The 13,664-nt window shown below is 35.5% G+C and overlaps 1 protein-coding gene across 23 annotated transcripts in view; it reads right to left on the bottom strand.

Moving 5' to 3' along the window:
* Positions 1 to 13,664, bottom strand: part of Adgrl3 (adhesion G protein-coupled receptor L3) — a 762,557-nt gene that overhangs the window by 118,652 nt on the left and 630,241 nt on the right. For all 23 annotated transcript variants that reach the window (XM_029477382.1, XM_029477372.1, XM_029477362.1 and 20 more), the window contains 4 exons: positions 10,107 to 10,290; positions 9,116 to 9,238; positions 5,031 to 5,239; positions 4,104 to 4,280 (listed from right to left, as the gene is read on the bottom strand). In XM_029477382.1, coding sequence (XP_029333242.1) covers positions 4,104 to 4,280; positions 5,031 to 5,239; positions 9,116 to 9,238; positions 10,107 to 10,290 — 693 coding nt within the window. The remainder of the gene's footprint in view (positions 1 to 4,103; positions 4,281 to 5,030; positions 5,240 to 9,115; positions 9,239 to 10,106; positions 10,291 to 13,664) is intronic.

Here is a 13,664-nt window from a genome sequence, read left to right as displayed (position 1 = left end):
AGAGAGGCCCATTGGACTTGCAAACTTTATATGCCCCAATATAGGGGAATGCCAGGGCCAAAAGAATGGGAATGGGTGGGTAGGGAAGTGGGGGGCACTATGGGGGACTTTTGGGATAGCATTGGAAATGTAATTGAGGAAAATATGTAATAAAAATATTAAAAATTAAAAAAAAGAAAAAAAATATCCAATAAAAAATAAAAAATAAAAATAAAATAAATATTATTTCATGAAAAAAACAAACAATCCTCAGTACCACAGCTATCACCACAGCCTCACTTCCTTGCCCTTCTGCTAATGCCCAAGCTCCTCAAAAAATGTAAGGCCTCAAGGGCCAGAATTAGAAGCATAATCACTGGAGTTTGGTAATACACAGAACAAGTGGGAATGGAAAGTTACATGTATAGAGAGTTATATGAATAATACATATATAGAGAACATGTAGTACATTGGAAGGTACAACACTAACTTTACGACTATCATATTACAGTCCTCAAAATGTGGAAAACCAACAACCAAAAAAAAAAAGTGATTCTAAGAGAAGGGAGAACTCATAGATGAAGCCAATGGACAGAATTCATATAGATAGCTAAGCAAACAGACATGGATAAGGACCATTCAGTGCTCAGTAGAATCCCAGAACGAAGACAAATATCAAGACTTGATATCTGTAAGGATCAAGACTATCCTGTCAATTCTCTCTCTCTCTCTCTCTCTCTCTCTCTCTCTCTCTCTCTCTCTCTCTCTCTCCCTCCCTCCCTCCCTTCCTTCCTCCCGTCCTTCTTTCTTTCTTTACAAAATTGTCAAACAAATAATCTAATCTAACATAATATGATGTTCTTCCCTGTATATAGAGTTTACTGAAACATTAAAAGAGGGTAACTAGTATGTATAAATATATATGTTCTACCTGGTCGCTGTATCTCTCATTATGTACAAGTAAATTATTATTCTATTTCAATGGAAGTTTAATGCAAATTTGTTAATGTACTTCATTTTAGGATTCTAGTGATGACTATGCCCAGTATTTTCAGGTCTTCTCTAATATCTAAAGTGCCAAACTTATATTCCGGGATCAAAATGGAGTTGACTGTGGTAATCACCAGAGACTGTGACTCTAGCCACATGAAACATTCTGCATGAGTGATTGCTAAAGGAAAGTATCGATTCCCATTTATTTTGTCTCCTGTTGACACACAATAGTGGTCACAGTCGTGATCCTTTTAAAATGGATTAGCAAGGAGCTGTAGGAAATAAACTGAGCCCCCCAAAAATGGTATTTTGTTTTTGCCTACATTTGATCCATTTTTCAGAATTTAATGCCTGGGCTGGTTGAAATGTAGGATCCAAGAGCCCGACTAACACATTCCAGAATTAAATCTATCATTTGTCAATGTGGCCATTGTTGCCGAACTCAATCAGTTTTAAATGCTTCAACAAAATAAGCCTTGCAGTCCCTTGAAGACCAGAATCTGAACTGTGTAGAAACAGTAAGAGCAATTTTACTTTTTTGTTGCCAGCTGGACATAGATGCCGTCTTCTTCAAGATACCTGTACCATCTTTTTCTCAATTATAACAACAACAAAATCTGTGCAGCAGGAAATTACTTGCATCATTGGCGTAAGGTATGCAAACCTTCTGCCAGAGTTTTTAATTTCTAAAATGTATTGAACACTAATAGCTGTTCCATTCTTACTGATGTCATGGAGTTGAAAGTCCACCAGCATATAATTGCTAATTCATCTCTCAAAGTATATAACTAAGGTAACAAGTTTTATGTGTTCTTTTGTTGTTCTATGTCTAACTAAAATATATTTTTTCCTTGCACCTCCCGTGTTGATAGACTTCTTTTCCTAGCACTATTGAACTGTGTTCCACCGTGTAGATAGTGTACCACCTTCCACATCTGGTATCAGGGAGAATCTATGCACAATGGAAAGCATTCCACGGTCATCACTTTCTAGAAAGGTGGCCGTGCTTAAACTCCTTGTAGACTACATCTATACTCTGAAACCCTATAAAGAGTACTTTAATTGAGGTCTCATCCATTTAAAGGGTAAAGGAGATGACGGACTACCATTGGATGGTGCACCCCACAGTGTCACACTTCAGTAGAACTCAGGTCATTGTGAGAATTCTGAGTTCAGGTTTTGTGTGCCTCCCTTGTTGTGACAGTTAAATATTGTAAATCAGTTTGAATTTAACTTGCCAACTTTATGTGTCACATATAAGCACTGAGACATGTAGGCCATGTAGTATGCTAGTATGTGTTCAGACTCCAGTCCTTCCTTATGGATGTTAAGCTCACTGAACTTAGCCACATGGCTACTGAATTCTTTCTCTCCAGATGCTGGGCAGCCATGTTGTCTGTGGTGCAATAATTTTACATGAATGCTCTTCATCGTTTTCATACTATCTTCAACTGTCATATTTAACTTCTTTGTGATTTTGTTCATATGTCTTCTCTAATAGGGATATTCTTTACAACTTCCCAGTTAATTCATTAATTTCTTAATAGAAATCTTATAGCCTAACAACTCTAATCTAGGAAAATTTCTCGACTTTATATATTCAGTATTTCCATAGAACACTACAAGAATCTTACTCTAATCTCGTCTATAATATGATGAAACTATATGTGTTTGCTTCTTCTATGGAAAACCTACATTTCTTGATGGCGGCATTTATTTTGTGCTTTCTTACATTATATATCAACAAAGCTGTTCTGAATTGAACAGTTAAACTGAATAAAAATATGTATTATTTCAAATTGAATTCAGCCCATGAAGTAAGTTGCCTTAAAATACATCATCTATTAATTCCTTCAGTTGCATAGCTAAGTAACTTTTATATAATAGGAAAATCTTATGAAAATTTATGAAAGAACATTCAGTCATTGTCAAGGCCAATTTAGGTTTTAAGTACTCATGTTTTTAAAAATTCTGTGTCTATTAAAAATTAGGATTTGATACCTAATATGATATGCTATGAAAACAGAGCTTTAAATGTTGACATAATGTATATTGCACCCTAATAAAAAACAATATTATGTTAAATATATATGGTTATTTACTAATTTCATGCATTGTGTGTGTGTGTAACATACATATTTTATTATATTTAATGCATAAAATTTTTAAAAATTATAAGAAGTTATAAAATAAGATGTTAAATACTCATTTAACTTATGACTATTATATTTAGAAAAAATGTATTCTTTTCACTGGATATTTTGTTCAAAAACTGTATGCTTTTTATATTTTTTTTCAGTTACATAAACAACTCAAGCTAGCCCTCCTCTCCCAATAATTATTGTAGAGAATCAAATCGGATATTGATCCTGGCCAACTGTTTTGTTTTGAGAAGCAAAACACTAGGATTCCTAGTCATTTCAAAGTATCTTATTTGGAAAAAAAAAAAAATTAGAGATCTCCAACCTCTGAACTTTCAGGCCTCGCACCTCTGCATACAAACTGCAGTATTCTCAACCCTGACAGTTCTGTGTTAGAGGACACACTAAAGCCCACTCGGTCTTCTTTTCCATTGAAAATCCATATTTCTTTTTTCATAACCTTCTATGTATACAATCCTGTCATGCCAGAATGAAACAGATACAGATATCTTCGGCAGTTTCCAACTCATCTACCTGATTTGTTGATTAGACTGGAATATCCATTCTCCTGTATTACAGTATGCCCAATCCTCTGTACCATTATAGTCTATGTATCACATGCATATGTTGTTTTTCCAGGAATCAGATCGACCATGTGTAACCTATAGCTCGTTAGTCTTCAATGTACCCAATCTCAACTTCCATTAGCCCTGTCTCTCTTACCCTGTTCATGAGGTTATGATATAACATTTCTTTGTCTAAATTGAAATCAGGGAGGCTATAGGTAAATTTATTGAGTAAACTCTGATTTTAGGATTTATATTGGTTAAAGAAAGAAGCAGTTATCAGAACTATCCAAAGCATATAGCTGAAATACCATAATTCCTGGCTAGAATTATTAGGAAAGAATAGACTTGTCGAATTAGGAATATTTAGAGTTAGAATCCTGGTTGCCTGTTAAGAGTGTTCCTGCCTTACGGAATATCTTACCTTAACTTCCACATGTGCCATCAATACTGCAAAGTTGGTGAGGTGGTTACAGGAGCATGTAGTATGTGTCTTGTTGGTTGTCAGGAGTCGACAGCCTTGTGTTGACCAATAACCTGTCATTGTGCGCTTGGAATAGCTCCAAAATGAACAGTTAGGGTTGAAATTTTCTTCTGACTGCTATGGTGGAAAAAGATCAATAAAGGCAATAACTACTTTACAATCGAGTAAATGAAGTAGGCACTTTCTCTACCGACAGCACAGCCCCATGCTCTGTTGCAATCCTTACACAGGTGTGTTCAGTGCCTTCATATTAAGTGGCCCTCATCAATTTGAAGTGAAATGGAATACCTGGCGTTTATTCTGTCTGACTAGAAGTGAGATTACTATTTTCCAATGGTGTTCATACCAAAACTGATCTTACTAACACTGTTTTGAAATTGTATCAGCTTTTAAATTTAAAAGTAAGGGCAATTGTTGGAAAAAAATTGTAAAAGGGTGGTCTTTACCTTACATTTACAACTTCCAGATTTGTACATGTACAAAAATATATCTTTAGACACAGATAAGACTGCTTATATAATAATAGCATATGAAATGCTATCCAGTTCAACATCGTCCACTACAAGCTCTTTTAAAAACTCTGAGTTGTATATTTAGAGTACATAATGTTTTATTATATATTACATCTAGGTGTAACATTATTTCTATATGGAAAAATTAACATATCATGTCATATAAAGACAGATATTATATATTTTCTCTGGCATATTTATGAATATTTCTGAAAACAACCATGACTGTACTCATTGATGATATAGTCTATGTTATATAATAGATAAATATTAAAAGAAAATTAATATATTTAATATTCATCCATAACAAATATAAATAATATAGACAGTGAAACAGGCCATGACATTTTCTTACCTTGATGTGTTTAACAGTAAATACCACAGGATCAGCCAAATACACTTTATTACTGAATTCCTTATTTATTGCTGCTGTAATAACAGGGGAATTGACAATAACGGAGTGATTTGTGGACATAGCTTCTGTGCCCAACTTCATACTGGCATTCTCCGTAGACAAATAAGGACCCAGGTTATTATATAGGACAAAGGCCACTCTAATCTCTCCTGAAATAAATACAAATGTGAGTTAGAAATTGGAAGAAATGGATTAGTTTCTACACTCTGCTGGAGTTTGTAATTCTAGTTAGGTGGTGCAGTCAAGACTATATAAATACACATTCACAGACATAAAACAAAGCATTCATTTGCTTGGTACCAAAGTACTGAGCATCTGATGAGGAAATGGAAGTTGAATTTGATTGAGATCACTATATATGATTTCTTTAACACCAAATCTGAATCTGAAGCCCTGTCTCACTGCGTCCTTGAAACTAACTTCAAGATGCTTCCTCAACACAGAACCAGAATCCAGAACCATATATGTCCTAGAACCAAATACAAGATCATCTCTTTATATTCTAAAGAAAAATTATGTACATAGCTTCAAAAACCCTAGCCATAAAAATGGAAAATTAAACTTCAACAAAGCTAAAATTTTGAACTTATTAGAATATACCATCAAGAAAACAGATATGCGAACCACAGACTAGGGAATATGGGAGTCTTGAATTACAGAACATTCATGTTCGTTAACAATACAGTTATAGAAGATACCTAAAATTATCCAGAGAGATTAATGAACAATTTAAGAAAAAATAAAACAAAAACCATTTTCTATAACAAAAGACAGTTGGAATGATTAGCAATTAAAGAAACAAATGGTAAAAGTACATTTGTAATACTATTTTATACCCACTTGATACTAATGTTTACACGGACTTGAAGCAGTTCAAATCCTTGTACCCTACTGATGGGAATACAAAATTTTGCAGTGACTTGGAAGCACTTTGACACTTTTTATAAAGCTGCATACATATTGACCCTTCCTGGATAAGTAAGAACATTTACCACAAAGAAAACAATTTGCATGAGGCTTTTTACAGAATCCTTATTGATCATAGCCTCTATCTTGAAAGAAATCAAATAAAAGAATAAATATATCACAAGTAATAGAATATACTAGGTATACAGCACAAAATATTAATAAATGGAAAATGTGACTGAATCTCAATGTGACTTTTTGGATTACTTAATCTACACAGAAAATAATTCATATTGGGTGATTCCAGCAATATGAAGTCTAAGAACAAAATGATAATAAAGATCTTTCTTTAGAAGGAGACAAGAAAAGAGCAGTATGTAACACAATGGTAGAGGTAGTAGGGAACACTTAGTTTCCAACTTATTTTTCTACCTGTTTTTTTTATCTGTAAATGTAAATTTAACTGTCAGATTTAAAGTAAACACACACAGTATATATATTTCATTGTGTTTTAATTATACTACTGTGAATTTTTTTTAAGTAAGGACACTAATTGTTTGTATTTGTCATTTTCTTTCTAGGCCACTGTTTGCACAAAGTCACAAAGTTCTTCCACCTTATGACCCTTTGTGATAATTCTCTAATTATGGTAATTTTAATGTTTACTTTTTTTCCCTTTTGTTATGTGTTATTACTTTTTATCATTACTTTCATGGTAAAAGCCAAACCCTATGTCTTAATTCTATTATGATGTCAGAGTTGGACAAGAAGCAGATGCTACCCTGACCACTCCAGTTACGAAGATCAGAAAGGCAAACTCTCTGTCTTTAAAAATCAAGGTCAGAAAGAGAGAGAAAAAGCTTGTGTGTCAAATGAAAAGCTTGTGAGAGAGAGAGAGAGAGAGAGAGAGAGAGAGAGAGAGAGAGAGAGAGAGANGAGAGAGAGAGAGAGAGAGAGAGAGAGAGAGAGAGACAGAGACAGAGACAGAGACAGAGACAGAGACAGAGACAGAGACAGAGACAGAGATGGGGGAGATAAAGAGATATGACCATGAATACCTTATATAAATATATTTATGTTTATGGAATTCCCTCTTCTTGAGAATTTATATACAGAACATGTACACAGACTCATTTTCCCAACTAGCACTGCAAACAAGTTCCATGGACACTCCAGGCAGATGCACTGAATCAGACGTGATGACTTTCAGAATCAGACAGGGACCAGCGACCCACCATGCAGAAGGTAGAGATGTGCGTGGCTGCAGTAGCAGAGTTACTGTACCCAGAGACATTCCAGAAGTTTCTATGCTATGTGGTCGGCTGCTGTTTTTTTGCATCCATTGTCTTTTTAATACTCTTACAAAGAAATTGTAATGGAGGCTACATGAAGGAAGAGGGGCTTCTTATGTTTACCTCTATCTTAAATATACCTATATAACACTCCAAATCCAAATAATAGCAGCTCCCTGAATACTTATCAGTTACATTAGAGAAAAGAATTTCGTTCTATATCTAGGATAAAACTTATGATGCTTGAAGGCGACACTTAGTACTATTGAAGCACTGTTCCTATGAGGTCCTATGGGCTTTGTTCCTGTTGATTTAGAGGTTCGTGTTTTGTTGATGTTCTCCCTCCATTCCTTCTGGCTCTTACAAGATGGAATGACAGTATGCCACTGAGCATTAAGTAGAACTGCTATGATTAAGGCAGCATATACCAGGTCTGCAAGAGTCTGCACCAGATGGGTCTTAGAGTTGAAAGGAGAAGCAGACACATAACTCCATCCCCTTACCAGAAGCTATCTCCAGTGGAAAACAAGTTGCAAAGGAAAATACAGGTTTTCCGAAGGGAATCTCACTGGGGAAATAAGCCTCTCTTCAGTGCAGGCTTCATGCCCCGCAGTAGATGACCAAAGGAAAAAGAATCACTGGCACCACTGGGGTTTCCTTGTCTCACAATGACATGTTAAAGGATTTTGTGGTTATTGGCGTCAATTTAATCTTATTTTAATTTTACTTATTTAACTTGTATATTGTTTCTCTCTTTTACCTTATAGGATTTTTGCATACATACTATGGCTTCCAGCTTAGTGTTTCTATAGCATTCCTGAGTGTGAGAATGAGTGGGTCTCTGATGCCTTTTCCTAAGCTCTCATCCTTCTGTTTGTTGGTTTTATCCTATTTGGATGTGGTAGTTCTTATTTTATCTTGTTTCATTTTATTATTGTCCCTTAGAAGCCTATTTACTTCACAGTGACAGACAGAAAGGGGATGGATCTGGGAGGAGTAGATGGAAAAGAAGCCATACCAGGATATTTTATGTAAAAGAAAAAGTTAATTTCAGTAAAGGGAAGATAAAAGCATATGATAGAGAGGCTGCCATAGAAAGAAAAGTCCCGCTGTAGGACCATGATTTGGATGATGGATATAAGTCTAACTATTTAACATGGATCACAAATCATGCAGGAGAAAAGATACAAAGTGGGACAAACAAGACAAGATGTTCAAGACAGGCAGGGGCAGGACTCCTTAAGGCAGGTGGTTTTATTCCCTGTGCTATTAGAAAGGGAACTACTGATGAGAGTTCTGTCTGAGAAGAACCCTTTCTCAGTGGGAAATGAAGTTAAAGGGAGGAGCAGAGAGGAAGTGCATACAAGGATCTGTTTCTATGTACACCATCTTACCACTCTACACAATCTTACCACTGCCACGGACATGTCAGACCTAGTCTGGTTGTCAGCATAACAATGAATTCTACATTTCCTCTTAAATGATTTCTACATTGACTATATTTTATTCTGACAGCACATTAAAATGGTTGCTACTATTAGAAAGATCCATTTTCAAAGCTATTTTCTCTATAAGCAATAGTTCTGATTAAGTTATACAATCTCAGGTCAACTCTGTATCACCTAACAAGTTTTTCCTGCCTTTGTGAGAAATGGGATATTATTATTATCATTATTATTATTATTATTATTATTATTATTATTATTATTAAAGATTGGTGAAGCTAGGAATATGCTTTCTTTATAGGGTTACTTCTACATTTACATTATTTTTTAAGTGAATTTAATTTAGCACTCTGATCAGCATTGGAGTTGGTTTCCAACTTACCATTCCGGCCATTTTGCTTCAGTGTGTTTGCTGAGAGCTGGATGGTACTTCCGTGGCCCGTGTTCTCTGGGAATTTTAGATCTTCTAGGTTTCCTTCCGTGCTCAGCCTTGCAACTTCTAACTCTGTTCATAACATAGAGGTGTCAGGGTTCTGTAAGAAATCTGGTGAAGCTAGAAGAATTACCGTAATCTCTGAACTGTTTTCTACAGTCAGGATTTAAGAGTTCTTGTTCTATTTGCCATGTTAAAGGCATGTGATTTGTTCAAAAGTATATGGTTAAAGTTTTCACCTCATTTATAAATTAAATAAGCAAAGATGTGCAAAAATTATGTAAAGAATTCAAACGTATAATAATCAAGATTAATACTCAAAATTTAAGTCCAAGCCCTAATACTTTTTCATCTTTGCTTTTTAAGTCAATTTTCAAACTATTTTCCATATTTCATGAATTATGTAAAAATCTTTTTATACTCAATAGATGTACTGTCATGTCAATATTGAACTACCTACAAATCTAATAAAATATAAAACAGCTTTATCAAATCTCCTGAAATAAAACTGTCAACTACATCCTAAAACATAATAAAAACAGATTTATACTTATTTGAAGGGATGATACAAGTTCTAAGCAGTAACATCATCGGTCAAATGACTTGTTTCTTTTAGAATATAACTCAAGCATACTAAAAAGACAAATAATCCTTGCATTAGGAGGTCAAAATTGTAAGTAGTATAAAACCTACATAAATACATGCCTACATAAAAAAAAATCTCACTGAAGTAATCTCTAGATAATACGCTGAATATGGAATTCTCTATGGAGGTTAATATGCATGAATTCAGATCTTGTTAAACTGAAAGCTATCCTACTTTGAAAAATGCAGTAACATAAACTGAAACATGGTTCATGACTGGGGTGTCAGATTTTTTTTTTCTTTTCCTGCTCCAAAAGTGACTCCAGACCTTCTGTCTTAGCAAAAGGTCACTTACGAATATTGTCTGTATTCTCCCTGACAATGTCGGTCTTCAAAAGGTTATCAGCTAACACGAAAGCACTCTCCTCCACAGTGTCAAGCAACATGGTGGCCGCACGCAGTTGATCACTTGTCGTCAGGTCTCTCCATGCATTCAAAGCTTGTGGCTGAAGGAGGTTGTTAACTGTCTCCACCATCGCCTAAGAGGGGACCAAAAGAATGGCACAAGTCTCTAGTGAACCCGCATAGCTGTCAGGAATCCAGGTGTACATGCTGCCCAGCAAGCAAAGAGCAGCAGTGTGCATCAGATCACTATTGTCCCAGCCTCCCCTGTGACATGCTGCAGCAGAAGCATTCATTATTTTTCTGTAAATCCCTTGCTGAGACATTGCAAGCCTGCTGTTGTCTTCTTTTGAAGAACAACAAATAGAACCATGCTTGTTTCTTAGAATCAACAGCAGAGGCTTCAGTAAGACTCTGATCACATAATGAAATGATTTGGCTGAGGGAATAGTGGCACATAATTTAAACTAACAAGTTTCATCCTCCACAGAAAATAGTGTTGTGCCGTACATCTTCCAAAGACCAGATGCTGACCACAGCAAAGACCGACTACATATAGGAGATGCCAGGGACTTGTTGCCTATAGGTTGTGGACTCATGAAGCAAACTTTTTTCCCCTTTGTTTTATTCTCACCTCCTCCCTTACTCTCAGCCAGCTACAAAAATATCACAATAGAGAAAGTATCAAAGCATTTATACTGTCAGTTACTCTGAATACATTGTGTTTACCACTCGGGAAGAGAGTAAACAGTTGGACATCATTACCTATGGCCCTAAGGTGTTTCTGTTTTCTTTATAAAGTCAGCAGTAGGTACATCCACACATAGAGACAAAGTACCACATTTCTCATTGTTGCATGCAGAAGAATAATCTCTGTAGCTACCATTTATATATTCCCTGTGGTTTCCTTTATGTGGTAGGTTACAAAAAGAAAACAGTTCTCCCATGAAGTCTTGGGTTTCATTCAAACGCAGAAACCAGCAAAATAGAAAAATACAACACCTGCAGTTTGAAAGTGATCATCCCTGAACCCATTCATTATGAAGTTTGCCTCCAATGAAGATAGAAAGGCGACTAAACAGCCAACGTAGACACAGTCTCTAGGCAGCACATAAGAGTTTTAAAACCGGATGCACATTGGCAAAGGGATTGGCTGAGATGGGAGTCAGATCCTCTAAACTACTGTGTTCTCTTCTGGCTGGTGTTTTCATAGGAACCAAGTAACAACTGTTAAAAAATTCAGCTTCATAATGAAACACCTTCACTGCCAATTAACACCAGCTTCAAAAACTAATTTGCCTCTTGATAAAGTTGTTTTTTTCCTTGATATTTTCAAAGCTATCCCAGCTTCTGGGCAAATTGTCATCATTAGATTTTGAAGTAAAATAGCCTTAGTACTTTGCATTAATAAACATATACCTACACACTTCAGGGACCACCAAAATGAACCGTTATGAATTTAAGGAGTGAATACATTTGTTTGTGTGCTTGGCTCTGGCATGCTTTCTAGGTTTGGAGTATGACCTGAGAGTCACGCAAAGCATTTCCAGACCACAGCAGCATTAGCTGCTTTCCAGGAAGTAGTCCATGGGAGCCATGCCAATGGGAGTCGCCAAAAAACAGGCACCAGTAGATATAATAAGAAATGAAAGTTTAGTTATTTCTAAAGCTAAACAGTGAACTTGGAGCTACCTAGTGGAGGGAACATTCATCCTAGGATTAGATGTTCTCCAGAATTCATCAGCAATGCTCAGAAAAGTTCCTCAAAGTATTGAAATTATCCCTTGTCTTGAAAATGGTGTAGCCATTTTTAGCTGTTAATGACTTCAAAGGTCACAAAATAATTTGGCATTGAAGTTTTTAATCTTACCTTAAGGAATGGGTACTGAGAATACTATAGTATTTCTATACTGTCCTTTGGTGGTTTTAGTTCATTTAAAAATTGCTAAATGATAAAACAGAAAAACAAACAGAATGGCCATCCTTAACAACGCATCCCAGCAATCCTATAAATAGCACATTTCAAAATTCAATGATTAAGCAGAGAAAGTGCATAGATGAGTCTAGAGATCAGTAATCCAAACCCCCGACAATGAAAGCTCACGAACAGATGGCTTCACTAGCGAATTCAACCAGACATTTAAAGAATTAATAGCAATTCTTCCCGAGCTGTTCCAAAAGGTTCAAGAGGAGGGAATGCTTCCAAATCCATTTTATGAGTGAGAATTTCTATTCAGATACAAAAGCCTGACACAAGCTGAACAGACCATAAAACTACCAGTCATATCCCTGATGAATGTGGATGCATAATTCTTCAACAAAAGGCCAGCAAACCAAACTCAATAGCACATTAAAAGAACCATCTATTATAACCAAATGTAATTTATTTCTGAGATGAAAAGATAGTTCAACACATAAAATAAATTGATGTGATGTACTCCCTTAGTAGAATAAAGGATAATGTCACCTTATTATTTCAATAAATGAAGAAAAAGCATTTAACACAATTCAGCACTTTTCATGATTAAAGCCACACCAGCTAAGCAAGAATAAAAGGAAATGACCTAAAAATAATAAAGGTCGTGCAAGAAATGCACTCCACTAACATTATGCACAAAACTATAAATTTACATTTTTGGCTTTTAAGGTCAAGAGTAAAATTAACATGCCTACTGTATGTGCTCTTACTTAAAATAATTACTTGAGGCTATAACCAGAGCAATTAGACAAGAAAAAAGAAATAAAACCCATCTAAATTGGTGGTGAAAGGATAAAATTATGCCTTATTACAGATTAAAAGAATATATAGGAACTCAAGAGACTCCATTATGAAAAATCAACAGTAATATAATATCTGTGAGAAGCAGTAAACTCAGGTGCCTGTGTACAGAAGACCACTTAAGTGAAAAACTGTGTCTTTTGATTAACACCAATTACTGCCCAGAAGTCTTTGTTTTGCAACTAAAGAACTATGAGATGAACTATTTTCAAATTTTGAATACATTTCAGCAACCTTGTCTTCCCAAGCGTGGTGTAGCCTTTCGAGATGTGCTCAATTAAAATTTAAGCAACATAAATAATGTGCGAATGTTCTAAATAAGAACAGAGTAAACATTGTCTTGATGAGATATATATATATATATATATATATACACACACACACACACATCTTTAAGAGATGTGACTCACTGTTTTCAGTTATGTACTGACAGACTCCTACAGACTGTTCTAATCCAATGGTCGCACAAATAGCCCTCATTAAAACCCAAAAGTCATGATCTTCAAAAGGCAGTGTTAGGTATGAGGTAGGCTTGATAGTTAAAAGGGAGAAGTACCAAGACTTAGGGAAGGAGGTAAGGGAGATATATCAGGGTTTGTGTGTGTGTGTGTGTGTGTGTGTGTGTGTGTGTGTGTGTGTGTGTATGAGCATGTGCTAAGGCATATTTATGTGTCAAATTGTGAACAAAAAGCAAATCAACCATCTACTAGTGGTTGCAAAGTATTAAAACAA

The sequence above is a fragment of the Mus caroli genome, chromosome 5 (assembly GCF_900094665.2).
Source record: "Mus caroli chromosome 5, CAROLI_EIJ_v1.1, whole genome shotgun sequence".
NCBI lineage: Eukaryota > Metazoa > Chordata > Mammalia > Rodentia > Muridae > Mus > Mus caroli.
Note: the sequence above shows the minus strand (reverse complement) of the source record. Positions and strands in the feature narration are given on the sequence as shown.